This window comes from Danio rerio, chromosome 12, assembly GCF_049306965.1.
Source record: "Danio rerio strain Tuebingen ecotype United States chromosome 12, GRCz12tu, whole genome shotgun sequence".
NCBI lineage: Eukaryota > Metazoa > Chordata > Actinopteri > Cypriniformes > Danionidae > Danio > Danio rerio.
Window position 1 is genome coordinate 4,867,504 of NC_133187.1, and position 21,164 is coordinate 4,888,667.

The window sequence follows — 21,164 nt, forward strand, 5'->3', positions numbered from 1 at the left end:
AAAAAATACAGAAAGCATGAATGAATGTTTATTCTGTTTTTATAAAGTGCTTTCTTTACTTTTGTCCATTTAAAAGGTGTACATTTGTAGAAAGTTACATTTGTGCCACCAGCTGAAATTACAACATATAGGGCCCTATCATACACCCGGCGCAGTGTGGCGCAAGACGTGGCGCAATAGTCTTTTGGTAGTTTCAGTTTGGCGCAAGAGTGGTTTTGAGGCGTTGCGCTACGCTGTTTAAATAGCAAATGCATTAGCGCTCATTTGTGCGCTCATAGGCGTTCTGGTCTAAAAAGGGAGGCGTTCTGAGGTGGACCGCTGGCGCGTTGCTATTTTGAGAAACTATAATAGATTTTTCATTAGACACAACTAACCCGGTCTAAACTCCGGCGCAGAGTTGCACCTCGCTTACACACTGCTTAATACACACAAGATAGGCAAATATCTTTACATATGAAAAAATGTAAATATTAAGGATATATATATAGGATATAATAAGAATGGATATAGAATATAAATATAAAGGAATAAAATATTACAAAACATATTATTTTCCAGCCTACATAAATATGAAAAACCACTGCTTTTATGTCTTCTTCATCTCGGGAGGCTTTTTCTGTTCATTCATAACAATTTGCTTTTGTATAATGTTATTATTATTAGCAGTATTATTTATTATATCCATATTTATATTTGTTTTATTAAAAACAAGCTTAGATTTGCCCACCTGTCAGGTTTTAGACCATATGGGGCACAGCATGTGTTTTAGGATATAACTCAGGTTTTTGAGCACACTTGGTTATTATTGTTCATTTATTCGTTTGCTGGAAATTAGAACTGAATTTAGAAATAGTTTTGAAATGAATATTTGCGCTTAACAAACAAAATTATTTATTTATAGACTAATTGATGTGCGTAGAGGTTTCCCTATCCAAGAGCGAATGTGAAAGTAGTTCCATTATCTCTCATTCTCACGCAGTAGATGCTCTGTTTAACAGTTTCCTGTTAAAAAAAAAAAAACTGTTAACTGTTAGCTAGTGAAATGCTCAGTTTTTCCACTTAGACTTACTTTACGTCCTGTAAATAGCGAATGCGCTCTTGGCGCGGCGCAGCTGACCCTTAAAGGTATGGAAGATGACACTCTAATTGGTTTATTCTCAAAACACACCTATAACTCATTAAGAAAATAAACTCAACCCTTTTAGACCATGGGACACGGCGCAAAGCGGATTTTCCCATCCGTAAATTAGCAAAAATGTGTTCTGACACGCCCTGAAAGCGTTTGCGCCCTGCGTTTTGCGCTCTGCGCATGGACCGTCAAAATAGAGCCCATAATGTATAACAGTATTTTTGCTAATAAAAAATGTTTCATTAAAAGCGATGCATTATTTAATAAACAGATAACTAAATAACTACAAATGAAATCTTCGAAAAGTGTGAGATCTTCAGAAAAATCAAATCAGAAAAAAAAAATCAGGAAAATAAATCATTCTGATGTTAGGGTCAGTATGAGTTCTGTGATCTAAAGAAGAGTCTGGTGTTCACCAAGGCTGCATTTATTTGATCAAAAATACAGTCAAAAACAGAAGCATTATGAAATAGTGAGAGCTTTTGCATTCATATGCAATTGCTATAGGGTATATGCGGAGGTATGCGGAAGGACTTTTAATTTGTCAGTAACCTGGGTCAAGCGCTTCCGGTGAACTGTATGCCGTTACAAAATCATCGCGTTTAAGGTCTGTTATCTTTAAAAATCAGTGATCTCCACTGGCTGAGTGATATCCGATATAAAGTGGGTCTCAGATTGTATTTATAGCACTGCATTACATTCCATTTCCCCCCGCCATGTCTTTAAAATATGAACATTTATTTTACCCCAGTATATTCAATGAAGCTTCTGCGCTAGCTTGCTGATCCTGATGTAATTAGCTTTTCATCTCATTATACGCTTGAGCAACTATAATCTATTTAACTGATTGTATTTTAATAACATTACAACATCGATGCTGTGAAAGGAACCGTATAAAATGGAAAAAAGTCACATAAACCAATCACCGAAAGTTTATCAGTATGGGAAGAAACACTAGCTCTGCATATACCCTATTCATTAACACAGCCTGAAAAGTCACTGTTAAAGTGGCATCAAATGGTAAACATTAGAGTCCTGGCAGTTCCTCAGTTACGTTTAAGATAGATTCTTCAGGGTGAAAAGTTTAATCATCTGTTGTTCCTCTGTTCATCCAAAAGACGGCGCTGTGAAGAATCCATTTCAGAGAAATGTATTCACTGTCCTGTAGAAGAAACACACACACAAACATCAGCGTCAACATGAAAGTACGCTTTAAATCAACATATTTAGTGAATATTCTGCATAGAAAGGAGGGTTCTGGATGGATGTTTCATCCTTACTGGTAGAGAGAACCACTGAGCACATCCAGAACTCCACCTAAATGAAGCACAAATTAAGTTCGAAATGGTTATCCCAAAATGATTACATTAAACATACAGTGCTGACATATAAACTTATCTGAATCTGCCAAAAACATACTGCCAAAAAGAGTATACAATGACATTTTTCTGCATTAATCCAGTGTTTTAATTGCATCATCCTACCTGGTTGACAGACGGTCTCACAGATTACAGGACAAATATAGCAGTAGGAGCAATCCTGTGGAAGGAGAGATGAAGTGTAAGTAATGCATCTACACGTTGATGTTTTTTTTACTTTTGTTAACTTAAAAGTCCTTGGCTGTCCATGCTCATACAGCAGCTATATAGGGGGAGACCGGGTATAGCTGAAACACAGTTGAAACACTACCAATTCCACTAATTAAGGATCAGATTGAAGTCATGTAACATTTTCAGTTTCCTCAGGTATCCTTAACAATCACACATGGAGATTTTCTAGTCAGTCTTACTATCTCTCCAGAAGCTACAACAGAAAATCTAATTCTGAGGTAAGAAAGTAAAAAATAAATAGCAAGATAGTATTTTGTTTAGTACCTCTACCATTGTAGATGATGCTATGAGAGTTATATCAGATCAAACTGTAGTTTCTCTAGTAAAGAATGGTGTATAAACCTCCGGCTGATTTCAAAGCACCATGCTAATACAGCTAGCTAAACAACAGATGACAGTGGCGGGGTAGGTTGAAACACGCATTTTGAAAGTATAGACCTTTTTCATGGCTGCTGCATGGAGGGCGCTATAGCGACCAGCGTCTTCCGGTAGAATGCTAAAAACTTCCGTTTACAACGTGTACAACTGGTAATTTGCGCTCCGAAAATGGGTTTCAATAACGTTTTTAATGGATAACAGAGTGTTTTTGTGACACACAACTTAGAAATGTGTCTGTTAAAGCCGTTATAATCTGTCACATGTGGTTCAAGCGCGTCAGAAATACGAGAAAAACTTTCTCCTAGTTCACGTGTCTGCCGTCAGAAATAACGTACAGTGTGTGTGTGTGTTTGTGTGTGTGTGTGTGTGTGTGTTCCCAGCCTGTCAGCTGTTAGCTCAGCGGCTCTTTAACACACACACCAACACACACACACACACACACACACACAGAGAGAGAGAGAGAGAGAGAGAGAGAGATAGCAGCAGCATCCTATGCTGGTCACCAGCATCACAGCACCAGCATCCCATGCTGGTCACCAGCATAATACCAGCATCACAGCACCAGCATCCCATGGTCACCACAGCATAACACCAGCATCCCATGCTGGTCACCAGCATAGCACCAGCATCCCATGCTGGTCACCACAGCATAACACCAGCGCATCACAGCACCAGCATCCCATGCTGGTTATCAGCATACCAGCACCAGCATACCAGCACCAAAACACAACATATGCTGGTCTTGCTGGTGACCAGCAATGCTGGTCTATGCTGTTTTTTTCAGCAGGGGAGAGAGAGAGAGAGAGAGAGAGAGAGAGAGAGAGAGCAAACCAGAGTACTGGCATGAAACTTAACAGGTAACTTATGAAAGTCGTGCAATTTACAAAAATGACCAATAAAAGTCTGTTATTGATCCTCTGCTGGCTGATTTGCTGTTCATTCTAATCGCGAGCCGTTTGTGTTTTATTTCGTGTGTTGTATTCACCACGGTTTGTGTTTTTCTGTCATTTTGAAATGACACTAGCCTGTGTGTCCGTGGCACAGTACAGGCTACTGTGTGTGTGTCATACATTTTGGTGAATTACATTTGTTTGGGCTGGTTATATATTTGAAATAAAAAGAAAATGTTGACTTTAGCGATGACAAGGCTTCACTTCATTAAAACGGCAGAAGATGCCGTCTGACAACGAGGGGAAAACGCCTCACAGCAGCTGTTTTCCATCCTATTAGATCGCATTTCTTTAAGTGATCAGTCCAGGAGATGGTGCTGATGGACAACAGTATTAGTTCAAAGAGGATAAAAACTATCTTTCAAAGCTGTCCAAATGTGACTGTTTACACGCATTAGCTGCCGACCGGAAGTTCTTCGCATTCTCCTTGCGCATACACGCAAAGCATAATGGGTAGTTTTGCATTCCAAGAAAAAGGTCTATACAAACACTTACACACACATACATATGTATGTGCACATACAGACATGCACACACAAACGCACATGTGCATGCTCAAACACACACAATATGCACATTTACATGCAATATTCACATTTATTGTATTGTTGCAGTCATTTATTTACAATTAAACTGTTGTTGTGGCATATCACTTGTAGTACGCTTAGTTTTTGTGCATTTTGTCTACCTGTTACAACTTACCCCAGTATGTGTTATAGCCTGTAACAAATGACCACTTTGTGTTTGTCATCATCTCAATAAGTCAGTGATATAGTTTAATAAATTTAAATAGTTGAAATTTGTAGTAAACAAATGTGGGTACTTTGCCTAAAAGTTTCAGTCATGTAGCTAAAAAAAGGGTAGTTTTAGGTGATAATGAAAAGTTATGTTACAATCATCCCTGGTCTCCCCATATTGATTTAAATATTTTGGTAAAATGATGAAACTATATTTACTTCACATTGATGGCAGTGTTCTGATGTGTCTCCCTCCTCACAGGGACATTTGTCGCAGGTATCACAGTGCTGAGAGCAAAGAGAGAGGAAGTTCATGAGTCGTGCTAAAACAGGCAACATTAACACCTCATGCACTGATCATTGTGCCCATAGACTTACATTGCAAAAGGCTGTCATTGATTTAACATTGGACCAAACTTTGTGACCTCATAACTTTCCATCAGACAGACTTAATGCAGGGCTCATTTAACTAAAACTATGAGCAGCCAATCACTAACTTTCTAGACACACCTTAACAACCAGATTCTCCGCCTTAGCAACTGCCTCATAGACAATTTTGTTGATCCAATTACAAGTAGACACAATAAGTACAGGTAGCCTATAGACAGTGTTTAAAGTTCTCAATCTCTACTGAGTGGAAATGCATTTGACTGGATAGCTTTACTCTTATGAACACTCATAAATGAATCCTTTCAACCAGGTGTTAAAAGCCATCCACTCTCGATGTTCTTCACGACAGAACATGTTGGTTAGGGGATGTATTGTGAAAGAAGGCACTTACATTTAAAATTGTGATCAAAATCATAGCTCCCATTCACATCATTTTAATTTACTTGTTCTCACATAAGTCATAGTAGACATCTAGAGATGTTTTTAATGCATGCCAATACCAGGTGTAAATGTTGATGAAGAGGTTGGTGGTATGACAGTATATATCATTACAGTGAAATAAGCCATCCACTGTAATATAAATAAATATATAAATATACAGCCATTAAATATATATATATATATATATATATATATATATATATATATATATATATATATATATATATATATATATATATATATATATATATATATATATATATTTATATATATATACATATATATATATATACACATATATATACATATATATATATATATACATATATATATATATATATATATACATATATATATATATATATATATATATATACATATATATATATATATATATATATATATATATATATATATATATATATATATATATATATATATATATATATATATATACATATATATATATATATATATATATATATATATATATATATATATATATATATATATATATATATATATATATATATACAGTTAAAGTCAGAATTATTAGCCCCTATTGGATTTAAACTAATCTATATATTTCCCAAATGCTGTTTAACAGAGCAAGGAAATTTTCACAGTATGTCTGATAATATTTTTTCTTCTGGAAAAAGTCTTATTTGTTTTATTTTGGCAAGAGTAAAAACAGTTTTGAATTTTTTAAAACCATTTTAAGGACACAATTTATAGCCCCTTTAAGCTATATTTTTTCGATAGTCTACAGAACAAACCATCGGTATACAATAACTTGCCTAATTACCTTAATCTGCCTGGTTAACCTAGTAAAGCCTTTGTATGTTACTTTAAGCTGTATAGAAGTGTTTACTGTCATTATGGCAAAAATAAAATAAATAAATTATTAGAAATGAGTTATTAAAACTATTATGATTAGAAATGTGTTGAAGAAATCTTCTCTCCGTTAAACAGAAATTGGGGAAAATATCATTCAGGGGGGCTAATAATTCTGACTTCAACTGTATGTACATATATATATATATTAATTTAAGTGTATTGTGCGACATGTAAACAAGTGGGTGTGGCTAATTCACATGCAGTGTGTGATGCTGATCATGAGACTGAAATGACTGTCCTGAAACTTTGAATGTGAGTACAGAATAACTCTGTGTACAACATCCCTCAGTAAGATACAGTCACTCAGGCCCGGATTGGCTAATCGGGAGGACCGGGAGAATTCCCGGTGGGCCGGTGCGTTTTTTGGCCGCGAGGGCCGTTGTCCCTAGCTCCAGAATCTGTTGCTCTCAGCAGTCACACTTTTTACATTAATTATTTTTTTTACTTGACCACAGTCTTCCTATTAATTATTTTACCAAAGCTCTGCTCTTTTTATCTATTTTCCCGCAGCCTGGTTAATGATTATATAACTAAGACGAGCCACTATTTTACGCACAGATGTTGTGGTCCAGTGGTTAGCGCGTTAGGCTATGACACTGCGGACCCGGGTTTGATCCTCGTCTGAGAGGGTTTTTTTTTTTTTTCATTTTTATTGTTAAGACATATAATACTGTTAGGGTTGTTGAACATTTGAAGTTCTAAAGCAGCTGTTTTCTCAAAAAAATACGTGATAGTGTCATTAGAAACTGATTTGGAAATGACCTTATTTTAATATAGTCAGTCGTGAACTGAGGTGGGCCGGTCTGAGGCTTGAAACTCCAGGGCTGAAAAGGAGTCCCACTCCGGCCCTGCAGTCACTTGTGTTGAGCTAAAACCTCTGCCAACTAACAGCCTCCCCCAGGTCCTAATGCACACCTAACAACATGATTGATTCACTAGGGATGTTGTAATTTTTAGACTAGGCAAATATAAAATACATAAATAACATGGTTATATTATAAACGGCTTAGACTTGTTTCATATTTTGGTCAGAATATATGAAAAATAAATTGGCTTAATGTTTGTAAGTATTTGTTATGAGTAGATTTTCTTAAATACAGGGTATATGCAGGAAACAGAGAGTGAAATCCAATACCTTTCAAGACATTTTTGTAGACTCCTACCATACATTGTAAGGCTTTATCGCCACATAAGGTTTCAATCAGTAACAATAGCTACATTTTAACTTCTAGTATATTTACTAAACTAATCCTTAACTAAAACATTATTTATGTACAAAATAAAAATGCTAATCCAGCAGAAATAACAGTGTTGCATTGGTTACTGCGGTAAACAAAGCAGTATGATGTCAAACCTAGCAGGATTTTATTGATTTCAAATAGCATCCCAATATTCACAGATTAAATTCAGGCAAACTTGAGAAAAAAATAGCTTTTAAGGGCCTTAAATTTCTCTAAATTGATTTTTTTTTTTACTTTTTCTACCTTTTAAGACCCCTCGGACACCCTGAAATAACCTATTTAAATAACTATATAGTGACATTGTTACAGTAAAATAAAATTGCTCATTCCATGAAATAAAATGTTGGTCATACACACTTATGATAATGCACTTGTGACAGGATCATTATAAACATGTTAATATGAGGTTCAGTAATTTAAGTGCAATGTGGTAACAGCACGGTTTACCTCACAGACTGAGCAGAGTCCACAGAGAGACCCGGAGCTGTACTGTATATCCTCCGCCATGACTGCCTCTACAGTCTCTATGTTGTCCTCTTCAGCCGCTTCTACATAGCAGAGGAAAAATGAGCTTCAAGAAAGTCCTTCATTACTTAGTTAGTTATGGGTAAGGCATCATAGTTATATTCAGTAGTAAAGCCTCTTCTTCTGTGTTTTAAACTTGGTTAGGACACTGTTTAAAGCCCATCTGTTAAGCAATGAAGTCTGAGTATTTTATTCCCCTGCTGATAAAACAGCTTAAACCAGCCTAGGCTGGTTGGCTGGTTTTAGCTGGAGACCAGCCTGGTTTTAGAGGGGGGCCATTTCCCAGCTGGTTCCCTGCTATTTCCATCCTGGTCTTTCCTGGTCAGGTTGGAAGATGACTAGCTAAAACCAGCTTGACCAGGCTGGGAGCCCAGCCAAAACCAGCTATGTCCAGCTTAAACCAGGCTGTCAAGCTGGTTTTAGCTGCTCATTTTCCAGCCTGACCAGCTAAGACCAGGCTGGAAATGGCTGGAAACCAGCCTGTAAATGACCAAAACCCCTCTAAAACCAGGCTGGTCAACCAGCTTAGGCTGGTTTGAGTATTTTTTTTTTCAGCAGGGTATAAATGGTAAGTAAAAGCGCTCTGTGAGTAAAAACCTGCATATCACTGGGGTAAGTACACTGACAAGGCACCTCAGTCAAGGAGTGTTCCTGAAATATGTGTTAGCAATGTTTAGTCATCATTTAGCCTTAGGGTGCTTTCACACCCGTGGTTCAGTTTATTTAGTCTGGATCCATAGATATATACACTAGATGTTGCATAGGGACCCTAAGCATGCATCAATAGCGCCGCCACATTGGTACAGTGCTCCCAGGACAAATGTCATTCAACCGCACTAGTCAAGACAGTGTTATTACGTGAAAATGTGGGACATAAGCGCTGTCTACGGGTGTAGTAACGAGCAAACAAAGAAAACAAAGCACAAAGGCAGAACATTTCATAGGTAATATTAAGTTTTTTTTCTGTTTTTGTATGTTCTGAACTTTTGTGCTAATCAGGTAACGTTTTTGTTGATAACAGTCACTTACTGCATTCACCATAAGGCAAAGCAGCTCCAACTCGCTCTAAACACTCGGCTTATGCTAGTTTTGTTGAATAAAATCAGCAAACAATGCAAAAGAAATATGACAACGAGATGCTGCGCTGCCAGAAACTTGTATTATCGTCGGCTAACGTTAGTGAAAGAGTCGCTCGGGGGATTCATTCACAAACGAATCGCTCCCTCCGTCAGTATGAGAAGTGAAAGCAGGAGAGGAGGTGTGTTTCAGGACATGATTAGATTAAATTTAACAGGGAGGGTGAATAGTACATTTCTGTCCACACAAACACAAGCTTTTTTGTCAGGAATGCCTGTGCGGTCACTGATCCATCAATGTAGAAAAGTGATGTAAAATTATAATTTTCGTAATTAGAAAAAAAAATTACATACTAACATCCAGGAAAACTCCCGATCATAGATATATGTGTATATCTCTGGCTTTGGATGGCCACAGTCCTCCACTGTACCTTGGTCCCGCATTCATTTCAAAGGAGCACTACCCTGTAGCAAGATGGCGGCGCTATTGACGCATTCCGTCCAATAGACAACTATAGGCCAGGCGACATCTAATGTATATATCTATGGTCTGGATCAAGCTAAAGGATAGGATGAAGGATGAGATCTTTCCCTTTCAGCCATTAAAGTTGACATGAAATGGATGTTAAGTTTCCTTTTTTTTCCCCTATCGTGACTTACAATGAACAATGAAGTGCACAGATACATTGTTTAAAACTAGCATATATAAAATAAGACTAAGTTTGGCGACAAACATCTTTCATCATCTGAATGCGGTTAGATTAGAGAAAGCTAGCTGGCAGTGAATGATGGATACAGTAGCTTGATTAGATTTCTTACAGCAGCTAAAACTGAAATGCACTAGTTTTTGTAAACTTCAATTCATGTTGAACTGGTGGCCATATACGGTCACGTGATGCCCTGTAACATACTGTAAATCACATGTCAGGTTCATGTCAACAGCATTCAACCACAACAGACTTGAGTGGTTGAAATATTTGAGCTGCCGTTCAGATATAGTGGAGCTATTTCAGGGCCGATGTGTGACTTCATAGACTGACAAAGAGGAACACACACAGGACTTCACACAGCCAGCCATGGCTCTGTTCCAGAACTTACACAGACAACAATTTTAACTTTATAAAGCCTACAGTGATTTATTTGATTGACATATTTCTAAGGCCTGATGAACTTGATGCAGGACAAACGTTGTAATCTTTTTTTCCTGCGAGGTCATTTAAATATTTTTAGAGGTCACTCAGGGCATGTCCTACTGAATTTTGTTGGTTGTGAAACATTATTCCAATGTAGTCCAAATGATATGTTTTTAATTAAACAGAAACGTTTCTCACGTTTGTTGATCTCACTTTAATTTTTCTGCTGCAGTGTAAATATGTGGGATTTTAAAGCATAAAAACTTACTAATATTTTAATGAGAACTTGTCGTAATTATTGTATGTATCTTTCTACAATGCTGCCAACTTAATTATACTAACCTACAGCATGCTGAATGTAAACCTACTCACCAGGAAAAAAAAAGTTTAACAGCACCATCTACTGGACTGTAAAGAAAATGATTTAAACATTTAAAGGACACCTATTTTACCCCTTTTTCAAGATTTAAGATGTGTCTTTTGTGTCTCCAGAATGTGTCTGTAAAGTTTAAGCTTAAAACACACATCAGATTATTTATTATACCTTTCAGAATGTTGGAATTTTCTGCACTGAACACATTTTAGCTGTTATTGTGCCCTTTCCCTTTAATGCTAGTTCTCCCTGCCCACTGTTCCCATGTGCCTGTCAGAGTGTGCCTCAATCTCAACCTCTGCTGCGGCAGATAACAGACAGACATGAAGGAACCCGATCTAACGTAACATTTTTGGAAAATACTACAGTAAGAACTTTCCCAATGATTATTTGATGTATTTGTTGTGGAGTTAATCCAAATCTTTTTGCACCCCAAATACTGGGGTGTGGATTTAATTCACTATGACTGCGGAAACACAGATGATTTTCATCATAGGTGCCCTTTAAGTAAATAGTAAATAGTGTAGTAAAATATTGATGTTATTTTGAGGTGTATACATGTATCGATATACAGTATTATTGCTGTGGAAAAATATTGCAATACGATTCTATATCGATTTTTTTCCCTCACCCCTGCTATTACCAAAGTACTAACACTAATGGGAGGCAGAAATGTGATATGTTCACATCAAATGTAACTACTCTGTAAAAAAAAAAATCTGTTATATAACAGTTTCTGTATTTTGTGGTGTTTTCTGTTCATTTATGGTTGTGATTTGCCTTATGGGAGCTTGATCTCTGCTCTGCTCGACTTTTCAAAAGTCAACAAAGTGACTTGTATTGACATTTAGTAGTTTTAAAAAAATTCATTCTTTCATTCATTTTCTTGTCGGCTTAGTCCCTTCAATAATCCGGGGTCGCCACAGCAGAATGAACCGTCAACTCATCCAGCACGTTTTTACGCAGCAGATGCCCTTCCAGCCTCAACCCATCTCCAGGAAATGAAAAAAATTATTGTATAAGAAATAATATATAGAGAATTAAGTGTGTAAAATGTCAGAAAGTGTACTGGCAATTTATTACAAGGTTTTGGTACTGTAATATAGTCATTTTAAACTATTGAAAATGTCAATAAAAGTCACTTCTAGGTTTAAAGTTGTTGCAAGAAAGATCATGATCCCATAATGCAACTCAAAAATAAAAGGAGGGAAAAATAAAAACACGAATAACAAAATACCAAAAACAGCTAATTTATGGACATTTTTACAGTGTATATTTGAATATATTTGAATGTGATGAATAGTTACCTTCAGCTACAGTTTCTTCATCTCCAGCCTCTTCATCATCATCATCATCAGCAGCAGCATCTGCCTCTTCATCATCTTCTTCCTCCACAGCTTCTGCTTCCTCTTCAAGCAGTTGTGGAGAATCTTCTTCCTCCGCTAATCCTTCTTGTTCCTCTTCTGCTACGTTCACCTCAATTTTCTGCTCTTCTTCTTCATTCTTTTCATCCACATTATCCTCTTCATCTTCTGCCCCTTTGGTCTCTTCATCTTCCTCTTCTACTCCATCAGTCTCATCATCATCATCTTCTACTACTTTTGTTTCTTCATCTTCCTCTCCTGCTTCTTCTTCATCTTCTACTCCATCCGTCTCTTCATCTTCAGCTTCTTCTACTCCTGTCTCTTCATCTTCCTCTTCCTCTTCTGCTTCTTTTTCGTCTTCTTCTGCTGCTTCTACTCCTTCTGTCTCTTCGTCTTCCTCTTCTGCTTCTTCATCTTCTGTTGCTTCTTCTACTCCTTCTGTCTCTTCATCTTCCTCTTCTGCTTCTTCCTCTTCTTCTACTGCTTCAATCTCATCATCTTCCTCTGTTGCTTCCTCTTCATCTGCTATTTCAGTTTCCTCGCCTTTCTCTTCTACGTCTTCATTGGCTTCTTCTACCTCCAGATCTGCTGTATTCTGCTCCTCAGGTTCTTCCCCCTCTCCTCCGTCGTCTTCAGACGCGTTCCCTTCACCGGCCTCCTCCACTTTGTGACCTCCAGTCGGATCCAGACCCTTCACCTCCTCATTCTGCAGCCTTTCTTCAGCTTCAACTGAATCCCTGAACGTCCCGGATCCGAGCAAAGCTACGACAAGCCATAGAAGCCAACAGCGAGAAGCCACCATCTTGCAGTCGCTCTCTCACACAAGCGCAACAGGAAAAACCAGACTCCAAATATGTGTTTGCATCCACCCAAAAGCAAGCAGCTTCTAGTAGAGTTAAAGGATCCTGGATTGCTTAGAGAGAGAGGCAGTTTACTTGTAGCTGCAGTGGCTGAAGGGGTTTGAGAGACGGAGAGGGCTGTTCTCTGTTGTGGGATCACATGCACACTCGCAGCATTCAGAGAATGGTGTAGAACAGAAGAACACACTCATATGCTGATTGACAGGGCCACATGCACAACACACACTTCTGCAGGCCTCCATTATTATATCTGTGTGAGAGAAAGTGACTCAGTTAAACTGTCTAAGGAAAGTTTTGATCTAGTTTTGCTTTCGTTGAGTGTGTGGATTACTTGCCCAAAAATGTAGTGTGAGTAAACGTATCTGTTGGATATATTACTCAAAGCTTGAGTTAAAAGTAGCCCTCTTAAAAGTTTTCAAGAGTAGTGAGTAGGGATAAAACGGTATCAGAATTTCACGGTACGGTAATACCTTGGTTTGAATGGCACGGTATGGTATTTATTGAATAATTTACAGGAAAAACTAAACTAATGAAAAGACTCGAAAAAAGTGCCAAAAGTTTTATTTACCTTATCACTGAACATATTAATGACATACAAATTAGCCATCTATCTGTAAGTTTCGAAACAGGAACTTCAATTTTTCAATTTTAATAACAAAAAACTATTAAACCATATTAAAAAATAGTTTCAATTTAGTATTGTTGAAAACTCATTACATTCAACATTTAATCACTCACTCACTTAGATAGAGATGGGTTTTTTAAGGAAAATTATCATATAACTATAATCTGGTAAAAGCTGGGATGTCTGGGCATGTCCCCTGCAACAGAAAAAAACCCCTCTCATTTGGGACTGAGGTTTCTGGGACAGAGAGATATGATTTAGCCAAGGTTGACAGAAGTGGGTAACGTTGTCTTTCCACCACTTGAGAGGACAAGCCATGAGTGAGATAGAGGTCTCTTTGCGGTACAAGTCAATGTCTGCATCAATCTAACAAGTGTGCTGTGTTCTGCAGTCCCCATGACTGTTTTTAGTCGTATTCCCCGACTTATATTTCACCACAGTCTGGCAGTGTCTGCATATTGTTTTTTTCTTTGTCTGTCACCTTTTCTCCTTTATCGTATCTTTTTAGAAAGAAACCGAAATGCTTCCACACATCCGATTTAAAACCCGCTTTAGGTTCGATCATTTCCAGCTCTTTTTCTTCCCCGTTACTAGCAACACACTCCATTTCCGCATTACTGGATCTGTAGTGACAACAGACCGCAAAGGATGATGGCCACGCCTGGGCTGATGGGAATTGTAGTTCCCGCTACCTCCCGTTCGCTTCATTCGCCTAAGCAAACTTTGCTCAGAAATATAGTTTTATTGAGTCATGCGGCTACGGTAATATCGAAAAAAATTACTATTGTGGTTTGACGGTATTTAAAATATTGTTACATCCCAATAGTAGTGAGCATTACGCTGTTAAAAAGCTGATGCATTTACATCTAATTTGTGGATGTGTGTAAATGTAACATTCTGTAGTGCATTTATTGATTTCCCAGCAGGCACACAATGCAATAAGACATTAATATTAGGTTCGATTTAGGTTGTGATGTCAGGTGACCAAAATGTCTATCCAGTGTCTAAGGACAATGTTAATTTGATGTTCATTAATGGCATCAAATGACGCTGATAATTGGTTGATTTTAGGTTGTGTTACAAAGTGACCAAAATCCAACATTTTACTGTGCCCAAAATGCCTTGTTTACTCAAATGGATTAAGTTCACAGTACTCATTAGGATTAGTTTTTGAACTTAAATGATTTGCTGCAATCGGTTTCCTCAAATGGTTTGTTACCTCAGCGTTTTGAGTTTTACACACTGAAAAAAAAAATATTTCTGCAAAACCATTGCAAACTATTTAAATGTGTTGAATTTGAACAAACAAACTAAATTTAGTTATGTTTAACTTAATTTGTTTGTTTAAGTTCAGCCCAAATGAATTGTTTTCAAACACTTACCTTAAATAATTTAATAAATCCAATAAATCAACTTTGCAAAATCCAATGTTGAGCCAACACTTTAAACTAACGACATATTGACATCAAATACAGATACATCTGTCAGGTTTGGAAACTAAAATCCAACATCTGATAGACGCCATACGGTCAACACAATGTAAAGCTGTAATATGTTAATATTTGGCTGATTTTAGGTTGGACATTAGACATTGATGTCAACCCGATCTTTATTTCCAAACAAAATGCAATGTCCCCACAATGTTGGGGTATAACGTCAATCTGAGGTTATGTTGATGTCTTGTGCCTGCTGAGTGTTTAAGGCCGCTTTGGTCATCAAAAAGTAAACATCTGACATCTCATCAGTGACATGCATCCAAACACTCTCTGTGTAAAGTTTTTGGGCATCTTCTTGGACACTTTTAATGGTTCCAAAAGGTTTGCTGCGTTTATAAATCGCCATGTATTGAGGTAGTTCAGCATGTGTCAATTTACCTTCTATGTGCGATTTGATTGGACAGGAATCACAGGACTGATTTTTCTAATCCCCATAAACAAGAAGAAATAAAGTAGTGACTGCAGGTTGAAGGAAAGCAGTGGAGTAAAAGTACCAACACTGCACTAAAAATGCACTCAAGGGAAAAATTTGTAAAACTACTTAGTAAATTACATTTTCTGGAAAAAAAAACTACTCTATTACAGTAGTTTGAGTATTTGTAATTGGTTACTTTACACCATTGGTTGTTACTGACATCTACACTGTAAAAAGTGCTGGGTTCCACACAATTCCTTCATGTTGTCACAACACAAATACATTAAGTTCACTAAATAGTTTTTACAAATGTAAGTGGTTTGAATGTGAAACTATTACGTTGTCGCCAATAACCTTAAGTATTGTGTTGTTGCGACTCATTTTGAATAGGTAGTTTGAACAAGCAGCAAACGTACTGTAATCTAATACATTGGCAAAGCCATACAAGAACGGTTAGGCAAAATACAACAAAATCTAACACTGGTTTTGGCATTTTATAAGAAAAAGTTTGGGCACCCCTGCTTTAGTCATCTTAATCCTGTTATTGCACTTACACAATCAGATTAGATGAGTACAATCACACTGACATCTTAAAAAAACACACTAAACATTTTAAGTATACAGTAGCTCACTATATTTTAATGTGCTATTCTTACTATTAATAAATTATGACTTTTAGCTCAATAAATATCGAATTAGCTGCTTATTAAGTTAGCAGGAATTAACCATTATTAAGTTAGCAGGAAGTACACCGTAAAAAAAAAAAAAAAAACTGGGGTCCATACAGTTAATTTGAGTTGGGACAACATGAAATGATTGCGTTAACTTATTAGTTTTAGTTCTTATAATAAGTAGTTTAAACACATATCAAACATGTCAAAGAGTGTCCACACTGAAAAAAATAGTTTTGCTAAACTATTTAAATGTGCAAAAAATTAAACAAATTAAATTCAGTAAAGTTTAAATTAAATTAAATTCAGTCCAGATAAATTGTTTACAACCACTTAATCTAAAACATTTAGTAAATTTAAGGAATCATCTTGGAGAAAATTTTTTCCGTGCATGGGGAAAGAACAAATCACCAGCGTTATGCAAATTGAGTGAAGCCAGTCCTGTTTTGAACCTCTGCAGGGCTGGCTGGGTCTGCTGGGTGGAAAGCTAAATAAAGAGACCTTCAATAGTAGCGGCACACTGCACAATCTGACCTTCAGTGGATCACTAAGCTGCTGAAACTCCATCCCTCCCTCTCGCAGCTCCTTTTCTAAAGGTCACCTCTATACATTTAACCCACAGTCTAAGCTTTTAAATACTGCTGATTACAGCGGAGCTACTTTTTAAGTCACTGGTAGACGCACACGGAATCTGAAAGGCCAGAAATTAGCATATTCTTAGCCCATTATTTAGTCTTTTTAATTACTTATGTAAAAGTGTAAATATATATTTATTAATTTTGTTATAATCATTTTAGTTATATTGACTAATACTCATATGTGTACACACTCAAGAAATGTTTTTTTTTTTTTTTTCTTGATCATTCAAACTGCTTATTTTAAATGAGCTGAAACAACCTGCATGTTTTACAGTGGACTACAAAAAATATTTTGCTCCTCGTTTAAACGACTTATATAAAGCGAGCTGTAACGACAAAATTCTTGAGTTTTCTTTTTTTTTTTAGGATAACCTAATTGTTTTTATGTTTTATCCTCTTTAATTACAGCAATACTTAGTCGATTTGTGTTGGAACAACATGAATGCAGCTTATGACAATATTTTTCTGTTTTCTAAGTAAATTTCAGTAAACACTGTGAGAGATGTGCTTTGTTTATCAAATAAAAGGATCGAATTGGATTTTTATTGTAAACCATAAATACAAGTGTTAAACTATTAATATTTAATGTTTTAACTTTACTATATTCCCAAAAACAATCCACATAACTGCAAAGATGTCTGCATTGTCTTTATTATTTATTTATTTATTTTTACAAATTGGTGCGCAGAAATAGGAAAAACTGTCAGATTCTGTCTAGCCCCAGTCCAGGGTTATTACTAGGGTCGAAAGGGATAAGGGGCTTAGTCCGAAAGAAAAAAGGTTCACCCGCATACAAACTGTAAGAACAATATATTCAAAGACCTTTATATGTTCTTTGTCCTCCTTATTTGGCATTTGAATCGCATTTCTCATTGTCTGTCATTTTCTATCATTTCTACCGAAAAGTCAATTTATAATCCGATATTAACTTAAAGCATTTACAGTAGAATATAATAAGCTGCATGAACTTACTGTGATTTAACTATTACAGAAACAGATTACACTTGTTATATCATATCTAGATAAATATGTCTAGATATCTACATAATTTCTAGAAAGCTAAAACAATTGACATTTTATCTGAATAATTTGCATGTAGTTACATTCACATAACGCACATGTTATTTTTATTTCACCAAAACTACACGTTTTATACTGTGAAACCAAATATTAAGCTTTATCTGTAGTTATAACTATTCAATTTTGTAAAACAGTTGTATTATTACCTCATCAGCTTCAACTCCTCAAAATAATGAATGAATGAGGACGGTGAAGGGATTGTTTTTAACACTTGGCGCATGACAACAGTCCCACTCCCACCTGCTGGAAGAAACAGGTACTGATTATTTAAATAACGACACAAAAGTTGCGTTAAGTGGAATGCACATGATGTATGTGCTAATTTGAAGTACCTGGATAACAAATTAATGTTATACAACCTGTTTTTAAGTGCAACATTTTCCAAACAAACAGGGGCTTATGACAATACACCAGGGGCTTAAAACACCCAACCCAAGGTTTTAGGTTACAAAACCTTTCTATGACTTCCACAGTATTAATTTTTTTTTTGTATTAATTTTTTTTTTATTACTACAATGAATGTCAATGGCTGCCATTCCCTCAACATAATACAGAATATTTTGTTTTGTGTTCAACAGAAGAAAGTAACTCATAACTTTAAAACCACCTGGATGGGACTAAAATGTATGGGTCACACTTTACAATAAGATTCATTAGTTAATGTTCATTAATGCATTTACTAACATGAACAAACAATTAACAATACATCTACTACTGCATTTCTTCATGTTAGTTAACATTAGTTAATGAAAATACAGTTGTTCATTGTTAGTTCATGCAGTGCATTAACTAATGTCAACAAGCATGGACTTGAATGTTAATAAATTAGTAAATGTTCAGTTATGATTAATAAATGCTGTACATGTGTTGTTCATAATTAGTTCATGTTAGTAAATGCATTATCTAATGAACCTTATTGTAAAGTGTTACCGATTTATATTTATGCCAGCTCGTTGATTTGTCCCACCACAAACCTCCTGTTTCAAAGACAGTACGTCAAAGCAGGAGTGAAACCTGAGTGAAGACTACAAGTCCAGCAAGTCCACTGGCACAGCTGTAGTTTGAAGAGAACATTGTGAAGGATCTTTGTTGCCCCTGAAATACGAGAGGCAAACTTGAACACGTAATCTATTTATCTCCTCTGTGTCTGCAGAGTCGGCTAAAACACTACAGCATTTTAAATAAAAAGTCAGAAGTCAGGATTTCAGAATGTTTATTTAAAAATCTCAAAATACATTAAGTTGTAAAACAAATTTAAAGCACACAGAATGACAAAGATCTCCATCAAAGAAAAATGCTATGAAAATATAACATAATATATAAAATAGGCAACAAAATGCAGCACAAAAAAATAAAAATAATAATAATGCAAAATTCAAGAACATCACTACAGCACGCAGTAAAGTTTTTTTAATAAGTAACAATTTTAGTAAACTAAGTTTTGAACATGTCAGCATTTTGTTTTCTGGCAAATATATTTCTACAGATGTTACTAAATTTGACCCAGATTCCCAAACATACAAATAAAATTTAACTAATTTAGAAACATTAATTATCCGTAACAGCAATGGAGTGACACAAGGAGAAAATGCTGAACTACTCAAATGAGTTAATACTTTGTATAAGTTGTTTTTGGTAATGACAGTTTATGTAGGTCTCGTCTATAAACTGTGATCTTCAGTTCTTATTTTCTATTGGATACAGGTCAGGTGGTTGTTCGGGCCATTCTAGCAGCTTTATTTTCTTTTTTGAAACCATTAGAGAGTTTCCTTGGCTGTGTTTAGGATGAAGGTCTCGCTTAAATGTCCACCCTGGTTTCATCTTCATCATCTGGTAATGCAGGTGTTGGACTGGAGAAGCCAATATTCATTTACAATCATGAAGATTTCAGCTGCTGTCTGGGCTTTCCTTGCCTTTTACACCTTCCTTTCTTCATGTGTTCAATACTTTTCCCCTGTGTCATTTCAGTGTTTTTTAAATAACTTCATTTATAAATTGATTAATTTAGTTTTCTTTGAATGAATTTGGTTGTTACTGACATCTAGTGAAAACTTTGTCAACAGTACATTTAGACACGTGCTTTCTGAGAAAAATCATGACATGTTCAATGCTTTTTTCACTCGCTGTTTATAGAGAAGTCATATATTACAATCTTTACCTCATTTAATGTACTGTAACATTGTGTAAAGATTGCATAATCAATACATTTACACGGCTCAGAGGTTTTTTTTCATCCTAAAGATGTTATTGCACTTATAAAATCAGCTTAAACAATCACATTGACATTATAATAAAGTGTGAGTACTAATGTTTTTTTTAAGTACAATTCTCACTATTAATAAAGCACTAACTATGACTTTTAGCTCAATAATCGTTTTATTCGCTGCTTATTAGTAGTTATTAATATAGTAGTTTTAGCTAGGATTAGGGATGTAAAATATGATCATGTAGAATATGTATTTTATACGTACAAGAAATAGCCAATTTCTTAATAATAGACTGATAATAAGCTACTAGTAAATAGTGAGAATTGATAGTTGAAGTGTAAAGTAAAATAAAGTGTTACTAAAATATCATTCGATTGATCTCTGAATGTAACATGGTGTAATTGACCTTTCAGTGCATAGTAAGTTCAAGGAGATTCAGAGGCTTTTTCTCTTCTCACAGTCAGAAAAGCAGCATGAAAAGGCCAGGATGACTAGTTTAAAGATGGAAAGCGGAACATGTGAAGTGTTTTTGGCATCATCCATCCTTTCGTTGGCTCTCGTGGTTTCTTGTGTTGTGTATGAATGAAGACAGAAGATGAACACAGGAAACTCAGCTCTTTCTCATTTCTCAATGCTGGCTGATGACAAAAGATAAATTGCAGCATGTTCAAAACATTATAATCAAAAATATGGTGAGGTAGAGGGAAATCGGTCTATCAAAACATATTGATATCATCAATTTTCTGCAATTTAAAAGCTGACACGATCATTTATTTTGTAATTCTAATGAAACATGATTGATTTTGCAGTTAGATGCATTTTACATCGCATCATTTGACAGCAGTTCAGTAAAATAAAAGTGTTTTCATTTGAATTGTTACAAGCTTGAGGGCATGAAGATTTAAACGAGGAGAATTTAAGACAGATA

At 35.9% G+C, this 21,164-nt stretch overlaps 3 protein-coding genes across 5 annotated transcripts in view; all 3 read right to left on the reverse strand.

Annotated features, from left to right (window-relative positions):
* Positions 1-1,540: 1,540 nt before the first annotated feature.
* Positions 1,541-13,067, reverse strand: LOC553296 (uncharacterized). 2 transcript variants are annotated; one of them, XM_021480210.3, is made up of 7 exons: positions 12,188-13,067; positions 8,221-8,321; positions 5,024-5,092; positions 4,770-4,787; positions 2,614-2,668; positions 2,410-2,446; positions 1,541-2,291 (listed from the first exon to the last, which is right to left on the reverse strand). In XM_021480210.3, the coding sequence occupies exons 1-7, from the start codon at positions 13,044-13,046 to the stop codon at positions 2,270-2,272; spliced, it is 1,161 nt and encodes a 386-aa protein (XP_021335885.1). In that variant the 5' UTR covers positions 13,047-13,067; the 3' UTR covers positions 1,541-2,269. The 2 variants fall into 2 exon arrangements, with proteins under 2 accessions (XP_021335885.1, XP_002663941.1); XM_002663895.8 differs by lacking the exon at positions 4,770-4,787.
* Positions 7,219-21,164, reverse strand: part of fra10ac1 (FRA10A associated CGG repeat 1) — an 855,621-nt gene continuing 841,675 nt past the window's right edge. Inside the window, exon 9 of the transcript XR_012387572.1 lies at positions 7,219-7,389. The gene's annotated coding sequence lies outside the window, so the exon portion shown is untranslated. The remainder of the gene's footprint in view (positions 7,390-21,164) is intronic.
* Positions 12,503-21,164, reverse strand: part of trpm4b3 (transient receptor potential melastatin 4b3) — a 47,916-nt gene continuing 39,254 nt past the window's right edge. Inside the window, exon 27 of one of the 2 annotated variants that reach the window (XR_012387463.1) lies at positions 12,503-13,354. Coding sequence is in view for 1 of the 2 variants with exons in the window: in NM_001328032.1 (NP_001314961.1) it covers positions 20,858-20,874 (17 nt within the window). In the remaining variant the exon portion in view is untranslated. Of the gene's footprint in view, positions 13,355-20,857; positions 20,875-21,164 lie in introns of those variants that run through there. The other variant, NM_001328032.1, reaches the window with a different exon arrangement.

Excerpts from the sequence above, each read along its gene's own strand:
- LOC553296 (XM_021480210.3), bottom strand. The coding sequence starts at position 13,046 with ATGGTGGCTTCTCGCTGTTGGCTTCTATGGCTTGTCGTAGCTTTGCTC. Across the intron at positions 8,322-12,187 it reads TGAAGAAACTGTAGCTGAAG|AAGCGGCTGAAGAGGACAAC; the intron begins GTAACTATTCAT and ends TCTGCTATGTAG. Across the intron at positions 2,447-2,613 it reads TGAGACCGTCTGTCAACCAG|GTGGAGTTCTGGATGTGCTC; the intron begins GTAGGATGATGC and ends TGCTTCATTTAG.